The sequence below is a fragment of the Xiphias gladius genome, chromosome 3, assembly GCF_016859285.1.
Source record: "Xiphias gladius isolate SHS-SW01 ecotype Sanya breed wild chromosome 3, ASM1685928v1, whole genome shotgun sequence".
NCBI lineage: Eukaryota > Metazoa > Chordata > Actinopteri > Istiophoriformes > Xiphiidae > Xiphias > Xiphias gladius.
In genome coordinates, this window is record NC_053402.1 from 25,695,458 (window position 1) to 25,711,957 (window position 16,500).

At 43.4% G+C, this 16,500-nt stretch overlaps 1 protein-coding gene across 2 annotated transcripts; it reads left to right on the plus strand.

Moving 5' to 3' along the window:
• The first annotated feature begins 313 nt into the window (after positions 1-313).
• On the plus strand, positions 314-13,213 carry psmd3 (proteasome 26S subunit, non-ATPase 3). Of its 2 annotated transcripts, XM_040123714.1 has the most exons (13): positions 346-437; positions 540-716; positions 2,689-2,879; positions 3,511-3,651; positions 4,730-4,866; positions 5,132-5,322; positions 5,792-5,895; positions 5,972-6,086; positions 6,542-6,661; positions 6,917-7,020; positions 11,514-11,669; positions 12,309-12,359; positions 12,924-13,213. In XM_040123714.1, the coding sequence occupies exons 2-13, from the start codon at positions 545-547 to the stop codon at positions 12,999-13,001; spliced, it is 1,560 nt and encodes a 519-aa protein (XP_039979648.1). In that variant the 5' UTR covers positions 346-437; positions 540-544; the 3' UTR covers positions 13,002-13,213. The 2 variants fall into 2 exon arrangements, with proteins under 2 accessions (XP_039979647.1, XP_039979648.1); XM_040123713.1 differs by lacking the exons at positions 11,514-11,669; positions 12,309-12,359; positions 12,924-13,213 and having other exon boundaries at positions 314-418; positions 6,917-7,086.
• The last annotated feature ends 3,287 nt before the right edge of the window (positions 13,214-16,500 follow it).

Genomic DNA, 16,500 nt, shown 5'->3' on the forward strand with positions numbered 1-16,500 from the left:
GGGTTAAGGCAAAAAGATGCATACGCATAGCAACAACAACAACCAACACACACACGCACACACACGCACACACACATATCTGACAGGTGAAGACCAACAACATGTTTCGACATTTTTGAGAAGCACAGTTTGGGTCTGAGTGTTTTCTGTGCAGAGAAACTAAAAACTGAGGTCATAGTTTTACAGTGACGCTGGACTGTACAAGGATCATCCTACAGTGAAACATCACGTTATTGATCCATTATATTAAATTGAAGCTGCTTGGAAAAAATGAAAACGCATTCTCGCTGAATATCGATCCATCTGTTATCGATGATCTGAGTCTGCTCTGTTGTTTCTGGATCATCTCATACTGCCTGCAGTATCCCACAATCCTCCGCGCTCCAACAGTTGCCAGTCATTGTGACGTTAGCCTGAGGTGAGGAGTGACTGTGCAGGTAAAAACCTGGTCCAGACCCGGTTCAGACCCGGCCCACGTCTACCTGTTTTAGCTGACGGAGCTTCGTGCTTCTCCTCACTGTCTGCCGCTTGTCTTCCAGACACTATGAAGGAGACATCGGCCAAACGGCGGGAGAAAGCGGGAGGCCGGGACCGGGACTCCAAAGCCGATAAGATGAAGGCTGCGGGCCCGGAGCCGCAGGACGTGGAGATGCCGGAGGAGGAGGCAGCGAGCGCGGCTAAACAGCCCAAAGAGCAGGACAGCCTGACCCTGGACGGTAAAACTGAGAGTTTTATAACACCCAGAGCTCGGGACAGGAGCCGGTTTATACCCGGAGATCATGTTTTTTTCTGTGGGGTTAGCCTGTTAGCACGGCAGGCTAACCGAGACCGGACGAGCTAACGTCAAACAACCGTTAATGTGAATAGTTTAAATTCAAGAGGGGGACAGGGACGGTTAACGCACATCTAACGGAGAGCATCTCTCAACCGTGGCTCTGTTATTAAACACGTAGTAAACACCACAGACCACATCAGACCAGGTCCAGCTCAAAACCACTTTATGCAAACTCAGCAAACCTGGACAACAAAAACCAAAAACTGTTTCAAACCCGGAGTCATGTGTGTTAGGACTCTATTCTGTCAAATCTGTTTGTGAAAATAGTTAAAAAAAATAATTGAAAAAATTGTAAAGTAATGTTCCTTACAATGATTATCCATCCAGACCACATCAGACCGGGTCTAGATCAAAAACCACTTAATTTAGACCCGTTAGACCTGGATTAGATAAATAAGCGGATTCCAGAGGCTGGTGAATGCGGACTTGTCAAACCTGGACCAGGTTAATGTGGAGCCCTAAGTACTTTAAGATGTAGGCTGATGATTATTTTGTTATTATCAGAAAATTTCCTCAGGTAATCGACTGTTTAGTCTGTGGGATATTAAAAACACTTCTCACAACTTGAAGTGACGTCTTCACGTCTTGTTTTGACCGACCAACAGTCCAACCCCAAAGATACTCAGTTTACTGTGATGGAAGACGAAGACAAGCAGCATATCCTCACAAGGTGAAAACCTCAAATGTTTGCTTGAAAAAGGACTGATTACCGTAATCACTGGAGCTTTAGTAGGAACAGGAGTTTTTAATTGAATTGTGATGAGGGCTGGACGATACGTCCAAATTCTCACATCACGATACAGGGGATTTAACATCCGGAACACGATACATATCCCGATACAGCACATTTTCTGTAAAATGTCATGTAAATTTTGCAGATGTAACTTGCAGCAGCAGCCGTTATCTCCTTCCATCTTCATGACTTTTGGCCATATGCTTTGCCGCGGTTGAAAGCCTGTTGTAGCGTCTGAGTCTGGGGTTTGTTTTGACCACTTGACTGTACTTTTTGAGGCTCTCATCCGTAGACTCTCTCCGGACTGTTTGACTCCATTCTTGCGTAGGTGGTAAAAGAGGTTAGTGGTCCTTGAGTCTGTTGTGGGGACCGGTCTGCAGCATAATTTGAGAAGTACGGTTTTCTGGTCCGTGTCAGACCTTTCATACTCAAAAACCATGTCCGTGCAACAGAAATAGCCCCTCTTTTAGCTACAGGGACCAGGTTTCGTCTTGGAATGGTCGGAGTCGTCCTCCTGTTCGGATTTACCCCGTTCTGTGTCACGTTCACTCTCCTCTATGTTTGTTTGTGTTGCCTCCAAGCAAATTTCCTGCCTGCCTCTGTGCTGAGTGGAAGAACACAAAGCATCGACCATGTGATGAAAAATATTGCCGTAATGAGTTTGATTTGTGACACAACAAAATAAACAATATATTATATTTATATATGTAGCATGTTGTGAAACGATAGAGGTTTTTCTCTCGTCAAGTGATGTATATCGTCATACTGCGCAGCCCTGATTATGACTGAAAATCATAGCAAACTCTGGCATCGTGTGGCTGCTGCCTTTTAGCTCTTTGAATGTTTATCTGTGCTGTAAGTGCTTAGCTATTTCACTGAGAATACACGAGATAAACTGGAGCTAAAATGTGTAAAATTATTAATGAGCTTCTGTATGAAATTCTGAAACTGCTGTTATCTCATTTCTGTTTTTCTGTTTGTTTCTCCTCTTCCTGTCTTTTGTTGGGCCACACCTCTTCTGACCTTCAACCTCACCTAATCTGATGTTCATCTTCTCCTCCCTCTCCTCTGATCTTCATCAACTCCCCTGATCTTGTCCTCCTCTTCTGATCCTCCTCAGACATTAAGGAGCATGTGAAGCAGATAGAGAAGGCGGTGTCGGGGAAGGAGCCTCGTTTTGTTCTTCGTGCTCTCCGAGCGTTACCGTCCACCAGCCGCCGTCTCAACACCAACGTGCTGCATAAAGCCATCTGTGGCTTCTTCACCAACAACACCACCACCAGAGACTTCCTGCTGGGCTTCCTGGAGGAGGTGAGGAGCCACAGCATGATCAGGGATTGGTTTTAGTATTGATTAACCTGTCCAGTATTGATCTGAGTCATCATTTAGTCTGTAAATAACACCAATCCTGAGTCCAAACTGATTCTTTAACCTGGTACTTGAGTCTAGTTTTGAAATAATTAGTTTATTAATCAGTAAGTCGATTGGCAGAAGATTGATCAGTATTGATTGTAATGATTTAAATAATCATTTTAAAGTAATCTATCAAACAAAAATTACAAACTTTTGTAGGTTTAGTTTTATCCTCTGGGGATTTGCAGTTATTCTGTCTCATGTCATCATGAACTAAAGCCTATTTAGATTTTTAACAATTTAGTTCAGACAAAATAATTAACTGGACGACAAAACCTTGAGCGCTGAGTGTCTGCGGTGGACACCAAAACCAAATGAAAGTTTTTTCGATAATTTACTTTGGTTACAATCAGCTTTTGTATTTTTTTAATGATCAGAGTTCAACGTCTGATCACAAACAGCTGAACAGGATTCCTGGACTGATACATATATTGTGATACAGTTTTAAATCGACTAAAAGATGATTTTTATCACAAATACCTGATCAGATAATCAGTATTGTTCCCTGCTGTCTCTCTCTGTCTCTCAGCCAATGGAGATGGCGGACGGAGACGTCCAGTTTCGTCCGAGGACAGGTAAAGCAGCGGCGGCTCCTCTGCTGCCGGAGGTGGAGGCTTACCTGCAGCTGCTGCTGGTGGTTCACCTGACCAACAACAAGAGATACACTGAGGTCTGTTCCTGTTTGTCTGATGGTCTCTGAATGAAGGTTTCACCTTTGACTTTGGGAAATAGGCATGTTTGAACTCTTATCGGACATTTTATTGACCACACCTTCTAGAAAAGGCTGTGTGTTTGATTTCACTGAAGGTATATACACTGTGAACAGGACGAAATGCCTTGAACTATTAGTCATTTGTGGGGGACATATTTAGTAGGAGATGCAGTTTAAGTTGTTGTACTGAAGGCAGTTAAAGTGTCGGTTGAGTTGAAGCATTAAAAGGTGTCACAAAGTGTAAACCGGTTGAGGTTAAATCACTGAGAGCATTTAAAAGTTTAGTTTCAAGGTCAAACCCTGGGGGCCGGTGAAGCTGAACTAACAGGTAAAGAGTCCTGGAAGAAGTAGGGCTGACCCGAATGCCTCGAAGCTCTAAGCCTCCACTGTTGCCATGGTAATGGACATGCAGTTCAGTGTTTGAATACTGCATTTGTTTTTTATTTTTGTTTTTATTGGTATTGTTGTTAATATTATTATTATTATTAATATTATTATTTTTATTGGTATTATATATGCACTAGCACAAAAATCCCAATTAGCTCATGAAATAAGAAACAGACATCCAACATGAATTATTATTAGTTATTCTCAGACACAGACATTTAATCTTAGTGACAGTTCTGTGCGTCACAGTTCCCATCTAACGTTACCGACACTGGGACAGTGACACGTGACCACGTGACAGACTTACAACGCACGGCTGCGCCAGCAAGGTGTGGGAAAAGTCGAGCATCTGGAATAACGTCCAGATTCACCGGGACGACGCCCAAAACGTCTGACGCATCTCAGATCTACATCGAGTAAAATTGCCAGTAACAGCTGAGCCCTCTTGAAGTCCGATTTTCATCCTCGTCTCTCTGCACCAACTCACCCATCACCTCTGTATGTCACAAAGGTGGTGACAGTTGGGGGGGCTCTGATGGGTCAAGGTCCAACCTGTAGCCTGTCACTGTCTCTACAATATGCTGCTCTGTGGCTCCGGCATTGCTGTTTGCTGATTTTTGCGGTTGATGATCATCTTTCATGTTTGCAGGCTCAGAAAGTGTCAGACGACCTGCTGCAGAAGATCGGGTCTAAGAACCGCAGAGCTCTGGATCTGGTAGCTGCTAAGTGTTATTATTTCCATGCCAGAGTGTACGAGTTCCTCAACCAGTTCGACATCATACGCAGGTACGTGCCCTAAAAGTACACACAAACACTCTGTCTGACACAGCAGCAGGTTTGAAGTTAGGGCTGGATATTAATGAGGGTAGGAATGAAAGTGGAGCAAGAAAACAGTACATGAAATAAGCACCCGGTTTACTGTTCTAGTGCTCGTAGTGCAGCCAGTCCAGCTGCAGGTGGACGACCACACGGGTCTGCAGGGGCATGGACAAACTGACATCTTGTGGACCCTCACAGCTATGCCGTCTCGCTCTGTTTTTAACCCTTTCAGTTTCCTCCACACTCGGCTGCGTACGGCGACCCTTCGTCATGATGCTGACGGTCAGGCTGTTCTTCTCAACCTGCTGCTCAGGAACTACCTGCACTTCAACCTGTACGACCAGGCTGAGAAACTGGTGTCCAAATCAGTGTTTCCTGAGCTGGCCAACAACAACGAGTGGGCCAGATACCTTTATTATACAGGTGAGACTGATCCCTGCATCGCATTTTAAATTTTTTTACTTTCTTTAATTAAATCATTTGTATTTTATTATTTTATTTATTTGACTGTATCTAAAGTTACTTTTTATTACGTTTTTTAAAATGTAATAAATAGTAACCTTAGATTTTGTTTCCGTTTTAGTTTTACTAATATCTTTATATAATTTAGTATTATGCTGTTGTGCTAAATTTTTTAAAAGTCTGTCTTTTTTTTTATTTGAATTTTATTTTTTTTCTTTGTTTTTGGCCGCCTTAAATTTTCACTGGCTTTTTTGTCATATTTCGTAATTTACTGTGAAGAGTGACAGAACATGGGTGGCAGTCTTTCTAGGTTTTTTCCCACATGATGAAATACTTCATTGATGTTATTTTTATGTTTAGCATTTGGACTTCCTTTTGTGCTCCTGTAATGACCCGTGTATTTACCTGTGTGTCATGTGACGTCCCGCAGGTCGTATTAAGGCGATCCAGTTGGAGTACTCCGAGGCTCGCAGGACTTTGACCAACGCTCTGAGGAAAGCTCCACAACACACCGCTGTGGGGTTCAAACAGACGGTCTGTATAAAGTGACACTGGGGGGGATTATTTATCATTTCAGTTCGTGGACATTAAACGTGTCGTCTGTGTTCAGGTCCATAAGCTGCTGATCGTGGTGGAGTTGTTGTTGGGGGAGATTCCTGACAGACTTCAGTTCAGACAGCCGTCACTCAAAAGATCACTGATGCCGTACTTCCTGCTCACACAGGGTCAGTATTTATACGCACGCGCACACACACACACGTACGTTTGTACGTCTAGACTTGTGAGGACCCTCACCGACATATTGCATTCTCTTACCTCTAACAATAACCCCAACCGTCTCAGCTAAATGTTTGAATGCTGAACTGAACCTAAACCTGAGTCTAACCTGAACCCTCTCCTGTGAGAGTCTTTTGAGAGTCTAGCCCAAAATGAGGACTTTGTAAAGAATTTTCTGATTTTACAAGAAAGGTCCCCACTTTACAAAATTGTCCCCACTTTACAGGTCTACACTCTAATTAGTCTGTACAATAATATAAGTGCGCACACACACACACACACTAGTGTGTCCTCACAGGACAAAACATCAGCGCTGTGGCAATAAGACGGATTATTTAATATTAATTGTTACAGATATTTAATTTTATCTTGACTGAGTATCTGTATCTGTATCTGTGTGTAGCGGTGAGAACAGGTAACCTGGCCAAGTTTAACCAGGTGTTGGAGCAGTTTGGGGAGAAGTTTCAGACGGACGGGACGTACACACTCATCATTCGCCTGAGACACAACGTCATCAAGACCGGTGAGCCAATCACAGGCCACATCGCCTCTGACATCACACGTTACCGTGTGTGTTCACAGCTTCAGTCCTCACAGCCTGATTTCACTGGAGAGACTGGAAGAGTTTTTTAATATTTGAATTTATTTTCTGAAAGCCGGTTCCTGTCCGTCCGTGTGTGTCCTATGTCTTTGGTTTGGGTAACGACAAGTCAGATGTTTCAAACTTAATAATTAATTTACATTTAAACAGTATACATGTGTGTTTATGTGTGTTTAGGTGTACGTATGATCAGCCTGTCATACTCTCGTATCTCTCTGGCTGACATCGCTCAGAAGCTGCAGCTCGACAGTCCTGAGGATGCCGAGTTCATCGTCGCCAAGGTAACAAAGAAATGGTTTACGGGTAGTCAAACTCAGTCTGACTTGGTGTGATTTGTCATGTGACCACCTCTAAACTCGGTCATATCAATCACACAGCAGAAAAAATAAACCGCTGGATGTAAAACGGAGAAAACTTTTCTATTCTTAAATCTGTACTGAGAATTTTCACTGGCTTTTTTGTCATATTTCGTAATTTACTGTGAAGAGTGACAGAACATGGGTGGCAGTCTTTCTAGGTTTTTTCCCACATGATGAAATACTTCATTGATGTTATTTTTATGTTTAGCATTAGGACTTCCTTTTGTGCTCCTGTAATGACCCGTGTATTTACCTGTGTGTCATGTGACGTCCCGCAGGTCGTATTAAGGCGATCCAGTTGGAGTACTCCGAGGCTCGCAGGACTTTGACCAACGCTCTGAGGAAAGCTCCACAACACACCGCTGTGGGATTCAAACAGACGGTCTGTATAAAGTGACACTGGGGGGGATTATTTATCATTTCAGTTCGTGGACATTAAACGTGTCGTCTGTGTTCAGGTCCATAAGCTGCTGATCGTGGTGGAGTTGTTGTTGGGGGAGATTCCTGACAGACTTCAGTTCAGACAGCCGTCACTCAAAAGATCACTGATGCCGTACTTCCTGCTCACACAGGGTCAGTATTTATACGCACGCGCACACACACACACGTACGTTTGTACGTCTAGACTTGTGAGGACCCTCACCGACATATTGCATTCTCTTACCTCTAACAATAACCCCAACCGTCTCAGCTAAATGTTTGAATGCTGAACTGAACCTAAACCTGAGTCTAACCTGAACCCTCTAACCAAGTCTTTTGAGAGTCTAGCCCAAAATGAGGACTTTGTAAAGAATTTTCTGATTTTACAAGAAAGGTCCCCACTTTACAAAATTGTCCCCACTTTACAGGTCTACACTCTAATTAGTCTGTACAATAATATAAGTGCGCACACACACACACACACTAGTGTGTCCTCACAGGACAAACATCAGCGCTGTGGCAATAAGACGGATTATTTAATATTAATTGTTACAGATATTTAATTTTATCTTGACTGAGTATCTGTATCTGTATCTGTGTGTAGCGGTGAGAACAGGTAACCTGGCCAAGTTTAACCAGGTGTTGGAGCAGTTTGGGGAGAAGTTTCAGACGGACGGGACGTACACACTCATCATTCGCCTGAGACACAACGTCATCAAGACCGGTGAGCCAATCACAGGCCACATCGCCTCTGACATCACACGTTACCGTGTGTGTTCACAGCTTCAGTCCTCACAGCCTGATTTCACTGGAGAGACTGGAAGAGTTTTTTAATATTTGAATTTATTTTCTGAAAGCCGGTTCCTGTCCGTCCGTGTGTGTCCTATGTCTTTGGTTTGGGTAACGACAAGTCAGATGTTTCAAACTTAATAATTAATTTACATTTAAACAGTATACATGTGTGTTTATGTGTGTTTAGGTGTACGTATGATCAGCCTGTCATACTCTCGTATCTCTCTGGCTGACATCGCTCAGAAGCTGCAGCTCGACAGTCCTGAGGATGCCGAGTTCATCGTCGCCAAGGTAACAAAGAAATGGTTTACGGGTAGTCAAACTCAGTCTGACTTGGTGTGATTTGTCATGTGACCACCTCTAAACTCGGTCATATCAATCACACAGCAGAAAAAATAAACCGCTGGATGTAAAACGGAGAAAACTTTTCTATTCTTAAATCTGTACTGAGAATTTTCACTCGATGCTGACGACTTGACAGAGTTGACCTGTCAAAGCAGAAATACCTCGGCCAAAACATCGGTCACCGCCTCAAACGAGGCCTCGTTACGTCACACTCATATCAGGGAGGTGTCCCACTGGTTCTAAATACAGGATGTTCATGTCAGTCTGCCTCAGTATTTAAACACAGAGCTGCAGACTCTGTTTAAAATGATCAGTTTTTATAATACAGGCATCACTGAACAAAATAACATTAATGAAAGCAGTAAATGGTCTCAGATTTAATCCATCCTTACAAATATAATACCAAGAGTTTGACTAGCAGATGGTGCCGCCTTGAGTACATCAAATGCTTCGAAGCAGTGCAGCATTTACGACGCGAGAGCTTCATACTGATTCCGATCTTCAGAAAGCTTCGTTTCCCTCGTCACTAACTTCACCACTGGTGGGGTAAAAACTGTAGTTTGTCCTGAAGGAAACGATATGTTGTTACCTAAATCTGAAGGGTTAATCATCTGTACGGTGGCCTATTTAGGACATGTGAGAAACAGCTCTGCACTGTCAACTTTCATCAGTGTAAACTGGAGTTTGTCAGACCCAGCTGAACTTCATTTTTCTCTGTGTTTCTCTTTTTGGTGTGGTTACTGACTAAGTGACAGACCTGTCAGTTACAGAGTTCATCTCCTGCTGAATGATGCCAGACCAGTTACCTCATACACTGATGACCTTTAGTTAAAAATCAATATTTGTTGTTGTTGGGCAGTGACAGAAACATGCAGCACAGAGTTTAAGGTCACAAAACTGGGTCAAAACCTAGTTTATTGATGGACTCGTCCTTTATCTGTTTGCTTCTCCTCTTCTCTCTGTGCTCACACACACAGTAGTTTAATCCAGCTGGATTCCCAACAAAGCTTTTCTCATCTATTTGTTTCTGTTTCGGTTGTCAGACGACGGAACAAGTATGAAACAGTCACGGAAACGTGGCCCATTGAGACGACATGTTAACCAGCAGTCACTTCCATAACACTTCCAAGCTGCTGCTCTGCTGCTGAAATCCTGGTTTTATAACCACGACGTCGTCTGACAGAGTCACCAGACACACGAGTTAAAAACGACGGCTGTGTTGTGATTTCAGCTACATTTACCTGTAAAATGATCAGTCAGAGAGAAAGTTAGAAGCTCAGTCACGTCTGTGTCAGCTGCCGTTGAACGACAGCACTGGCGAGTCTCTTCTACGGAAAGTAGCTGAGGTTATTCCATAAAAACTCTACATTTGTCTCTGGGTGCTTTTGTGAAGGAAAGTCACTAAAGGGTATGAAAAGTTGGTAAATGTAGTGACAGAGATGCTAAGTTGGCAACGCTGACTGTAAACGACCCCTGGTGATGCAGTAGAAACTGTTTGCACCAATTCATTTTGAAAAAGCGACGACCAATGGAGAAACTCCAACACTCAGTGAGTCAGTTAAGCAGGGACGTTCGCCTTTATAGGGCTGGCCCTGCCGTTGCAGTCCAGCCAGAAGCCAGTCTAAATACCCTGCTGAATTAAGGCCGGAAATTTCTATCACGGTATAATTCGAAGCTCAGACGGTAACGATTGTTTTTTTTGTCAAACCACTGTAGCTTCTGTCGTCCGACATGATTTGCAGGTTGTTGTTTTCTGCTCGTTGTCTGACTTTTCAGTAATGACCCATGTCCATATAATGTAAGCTGCACCGGTCTTTTTCACCAGCTCGTCCTCCTTGTTGTTGTGTTTCAGCCCTTTCAACTATTTGTTCTGCCCCTTCTATACAGCCAGTTCAGGGCGGGACTGTTGCACCTGTAATCCGCCTTGCCGTGCTGTGTAAAAGGAACGAACACGGAATTGGGGGGGGGGGGGCTTGTTTTTCCACCTTTAAGCTGGAAGCAGAGGTAGTCACTGAGCCGAATCGACGTCTGTGTGAACGGGAGAGCCGGCATGGCGGGACGGTTGTGCTGTGTTACACTTGTCACAACAGCATGCTCTCTAAAATCGTTGCTGCCTCCAACTGGTGTAGTTGCGTCATTGCCATTTTAGATCTGTGAGGTATACCAGTTGGCACGGTACAGTCCAAATCCGTACCGTAGAGCAAATTCATACCGGTGTACTTTCTATGCCGTTTACACCGTCCACCCTTATGCTAAATCATGTTGATTCTCTGAGGCCTGCTGCCAATTGTTAACCAGTGTCTTAACACTGAATTGTGATTGAAGTGAAATAATATATTACTTCAAAAGGTGAAATTGAGACAATTAACTGAAGCAGTCTAACTCGTTGTGAACCAGAACAACACACCAAGACTCAAAGTGCCGACTACCCCGTTGAGAAAAAAAGACATTTACTAAACTCAGGATTTTTGCAGGATTCAGCTAAAACCAGGACAAAACAGTGAGACAGAAAATGTCTGTTCTGTCTTCAAAAGTTCAGTTCTACTTACACCTAGAGCACAGCACTAGATCTCAGAATCAAAATCACTAAGTTACAAAAGGGTCCAGAGGCCGAGGACGGGACAGGTTCTGCTTTCAGACTGACTGGTGTTTGGACCAATCGGCAGCAGCCACTCCTCAGGTCAAACCCATGAATACGGCCAATCAGGGAGACACACCTGCAGATTTAACAGAGCAAACACTCTCACACAAAAAACAGGAGAAAGCTGGACACCAGCTAGAAATACACCCGGGGCTCTAACACCGGTCTGTGGCCCAGCTGTGTGTTGTGGTGTTCTGATGAGTTCCGTGTTGTTCAGGCGATCCGTGACGGAGTGATCGAGGCGAGCATCAACCACGAGAAAGGCTTCGTCCAATCAAAAGAGACCATGGACATCTACGGCACCAGAGAACCTCAGCTGGCTTTTCACCAGAGAATCTCCTTCTGCCTGGACATCCACAACATGTCTGTCAAGGTAACGCACACACGCCTGAGACTCCTGTATTGTAATAATGTGAAATTAAATGTAGAAGAAATAAACAGTGACAAAGTCATTGATCAGTTTGAATTGATTTATCTTCTAAAAACCAGCATTCATACCCCTCAAGTTTGAGGTTTGACTGGTTCTAATTTTTAAAAAACAACAACATGATGCTGATGAAAAGGTGAAGATTCTGCTCAGACTCAGAAACGGATAAATGGGAAATGAAGGTGAGCAACAAAGTTTAAGTTCATTGATCCTTATTGATCTGAAGCTTAAAGTCAAGAGTGCAAACCTGTCGTCACGTGACTAAATATACAAGAGGCAGGGATTTGTGTAGAAATGTGGTTTTTAAAGAGAGTTTGATTTGTTGTTCACCTCCTCCCTGATGACAGCAGCCTGGAAATAAACCAGATTTTAATCTGTTTTCTCAAATATCATGATGAGACTCAGAATCGGTTCAATCTAGATCTTCCCATCCCACCTGCACCTGTTACATAACTGTTTATAGACACACACTTTATCATTTAGGGTCTTTGTCAGCTGTATTAACGTGGCGAAGACAAGCACAGCCTCAGTCGACTGATCAAACTGAAGTAATCACTGACTGTCTCCATGTATCTCCTCCTGCAGGCCATGAGGTTTCCTCCCAAAGCTTACAACAAAGACCTGGAGTCAGCAGAGGTAACACACACCTGGTCACACACCTGGTCACACACAACAACAGATCACAGGTGCAAGTGAGCTGCTTGCTTATTTAGCCTAACGTTAGCGAATGTGAATGTGACCTGATGAAGGTCTGTTGATTCTCAGCCTCAGCCTCAGCCTCAGACAGAACCAGGACTTGATGTCTCATTTCCTCAGCTCTTCCTCCACGTTCACCTTTTGTCCTGATAAAGTCAGTCTCGTCAGGCGTTCGCTTCCTCACAAATCTTCACATTAAAAGCCTTCTAGCATTCCCTTCATAGGCAGGCTTTTAATGTGAAAAAACATCAGGAAGTAGCTTAAAATGCATCAGGAGCAGGAAAAAGAGAAAAGACTGGAATAAACGAGAGAAGGTGATTTCTGTTAAAGTAAAACAGAGCAGCCGAGTCTGACATGAATGTTGTTGTGCCGATGCATTAGAGCTGAACATGACAAACATGATAGAGAATCTAACGTGAGCTGTGGGAGCAGCTGTTACACTGCACTTGTAGTTGAAGTACTACGTGTTTAAAGCTCACTGTGTGTGTGTGTGTGTGTGTTCAGGAGCGTCGGGAACGTGAGCAGCAGGATCTGGAGTTCGCCAAAGAAATGGCTGAAGATGACGACGACAGCTTCCCATGATCCTCTATATGGACTTCCTGTGCAGACAGGAAGTAGTTCTGTGTGTGTGTCGCACGCTGATGTTAGTAAATCACTTATTACCCACAATCCCCCTCTCCTCTTTTTTTTTTCTCTGGCGTGTATTCTGCTGTTGCTTCTGAACTTTAATCTGCAACTGTTTGGTTCTTTTTTTTCTCTCACTGAGATAAATAAAGACATTCTGACTTTGTTTACACACGTTTTGTTTTTGTGGATCTCTGGGTAATGTAGTCTGTTCTCTGAAGCTCTGACGCAAGCTGCAAACCAAATTACACTCAGTAATGTTTAGTTTTTGGATGGTGTACAGGTGACAAACAGCAGGAATAATTAAATGTCTCGTTAAGATAGAAAGCAAAAATGTTACTGTGGCAGCAGTTTGAAACTTGGTCTCATTTCCCAAAAGAGTCTGAACTGAAGGAACCAAAACCTCCAGCTTCTATTCAGGTTTCTGTCGTTTGTGTTCGTCTTTAACTCTGATGGTCTTTGTCACGTGGAATTAGGGATAACGTTGAAATCAGACAGTTATATGTTATAGATCTGATATTCCCGGTTTTATATTTTCAGCTTCCTGTCTCCTCTTGATTTCTGCTGCCTATGCTGTTTATATGCAGCCGCTCTGGCACAGAAATGACAGAGTGACTTTCACAATAGATGATGCTGCGTTTCAGAGTGAAGGTGTGGTCTATGACTCTTCATCTTAGAGAGTGTTTAATAAGGGAAGGTCGTTTAAAGCGCGCTCGGCTCCACGGACAGGCGGCGTTAAGAAGACGTTAACGGTGCGAACTCGCTCCTCAATTCTGCTTTGAGAAACGTGCATAGAAGTTAACGATCCATCATGGAAAATCCTCCGAACTTGTGCGATTGATTGGGATTGATCGGGAAACGGGGCCCAGGACTGTGGTCGTGTCTCTGTAAAGACGGCAGCAAAACAAAAACATGAAAAACAGTCTGAAGAAAATCTGAAGGTTCAGAGTTAGAGGTCAAGGATCTGTGCTTCACCGTGTGAACAGTCAAAGTCTCTTGTCTCACCGCCAACACTCCTGAAACGTTTCCTCTGCAGAGCTTTTCACAGCTGCTGAGAAGATCAGTAATTTCACTCCGGATATTTTACTGTAAATTAGTATAAAAATAAAATGTTTTTCGCTCAATATCTAGTGCAAGCGTCGCAGCTCCTGAAGCTCATTTCAAAATCAGAATCATGTCATGTTTCATTGGAGACTTTCAGTTATTTTTCCTTAAAGTCAAATGATTTTCTACGTGAAGCCTTTTTTCCTTCCGCGGAGCTGAGTTGCCAACCTGGGGCGCCGCGACGTCAGAGGCCCCGAGGGCCCGGTTTCCAAGAGTTTCAGTTGGTTTGTGGTTGTGATTGATCAGAACACCATTAACGCATCGACAAACCAACTCCTGAGGAGCAGGCTCTGTCTGTATTTAAACTGTCCTAATGATGCATTTCATTATAAATAATGTACATTTTTAGAATCTGCGTCACAGATTTCAGACATGAAACAAAGTTAGACACTGGCCGGTTCGGCGGATTGTATCCAACACGTTCAGACTTTGTTGCGATGATTCTACACGAAACAGATTTTACTGGATAATCCAGCGAACCGTCATCTCTGGTGTAACTGGATTACGTTTTGACTTGTTCCTCAACTCATCCCTATTAGTAAAGAATGGATTAAAAGCTGATTATCATGGTCTTTTTCCAAAGCTCTGGTGTAATGAGGCTCAGTCTTTGCAGCAGGTCTCAGTCATTCAGGATCCTCTGGACCTCCAGCTTGTCTCGGGAGGAACTTTCAGTCTGAAGATTATTTTTGCTGTGCTGAGATGACGAAGCAGAAAACAGTGAGAAACAACTGGATTCACAGCTCAGAACAAGACCAGCGTTGCACCGCTGTTACACAACTGTTTCAAACAGTTTGTTCAGCTGCATTTAATTTCACACCTCAGACTGTTTTCATGAGAAATGCCTGTTTATGAATGTGAAATTCAAATCCTGTCGCAGTCTGAAAAGGAGCTGCATTCTTAAAAGTGAAAGAACTAACCTATGAAACCGAAAACTGACGATCACCTTCACTTACTTCATTCAAACATTCCCCTAAAAAAAAAAACCGAACTACAAAACTAAAGAAGTTTAATTTCATCCAAAGACGACACCTTTTCGAATGAAAAATAAAAGTCAAATCGGTTTAAACAAACATAAATCACGGATGGCAGGACGTGGACGAGCTGAGTTCCTGATGGTCCCGAGGTTTTAGGAGCCTCAGATCAGTTTGTTCAGCAGCAGCGCTCTGACACCAAACCTGAAACTTACCAAATCAGAACTGACCCAGAAACAGCTTCCCAGCAGCCTCTTTGCTCTGAGCTCCTCCAGCTGGAAACGTTTCATAACCTCAGAAAAACCTCTGAGTCAGCAAAAGGATCTGCAACAGGCCTCAGGCCGTCAGAATGTATTCAGAACTGCCACAGAAAAATTTGGAAATTAGCGTCTGTTGCGAAGGAGGTTTAATGGAAAGTTCCTCGATTGGTTTTTTTTCATGTTGCGTTCATGAATTCAGTTTTGGCACCGAGTAACTGTGAGCTTAGGCCTGAGGGAGAAACAAACACAGAATTCAAATAAAAACATTTAACACCATTTATCTCCCAGAGTTCAAAGCTGAGAAAACCCTAAACAAATGTCACCTGTCCATTTCATTTATCTTCAATGATCATCTCTTGATCCGTTTTACATCCGTCTGCTGCCTGAATTAAATCCATTTCCTTTCCTGCCGTAATATATTCTAGATTCCAGGTCCAGGTTTTTCCAGGGCTTTTGACCGTATCTCGTGGTCTTCCTCTGCAGGGGGAGGTGGCTCAGGTGTCATCATCGTCCGAGCCCGGTTTGTTTCCAGCGTTCTGTCCCCGCGAACCCATCCAGTTCCGTTCGCTGAAGAAGGCGGTCCGAACATGGTTGAAAGTCCCGGAAAGCTAGTAAGTGAATGCTGAGTTTAGGATATTTGATGACAGACGCTGTGTTTGTTCCCGACATCGAGAGTGGAAACAGTTTTTTGTTACTTGATGCTGTCACTAGTTAAATCTGAATTAAATCTCAGAACAACCCGAACAAAGTTGAATTCTTCTTTTGTTTAAATTTGACGTTTTACAGATTTTGTTTCGTATAAACTTCATTTATAGTGAAGCATGTCAGACTCAGCGTCTGCGTAAAATGACCCTTCAGCTCATTTCAAAATCAGAACCATGTCACGTGTTGTTGATGAGAGACTTCTCCTCAAAGTTCATCCCCAGTTTTTCCATATTAAGCTTTGTACCATCTGTAGAGCTGAGTTACCAACCTGGGGCCCCGCACCTTCGGGGGCCCCGGAGGCCCCGCGGTCGCTCTGTAAATGTTTGATTAACCAAATGACCACGACGGTGAACAGCGGGAGCCTGAGTGAAATGAATCACGGCGTAAAAACGCTGTTACTTCCGTCAGTAAAGCTCC

Coding starts and splice junctions, on each gene's coding strand:
- psmd3 (XM_040123714.1), top strand. CDS start 545: ATGAAGGAGACATCGGCCAAACGGCGGGAGAAAGCGGGAGGCCGGGAC. Junction 3,652..4,729: donor ACAACAAGAGATACACTGAG/GTCTGTTCCTGT, acceptor TCATGTTTGCAG/GCTCAGAAAGTGTCAGACGA. Junction 7,021..11,513: donor CCGAGTTCATCGTCGCCAAG/GTAACAAAGAAA, acceptor CGTGTTGTTCAG/GCGATCCGTGACGGAGTGAT.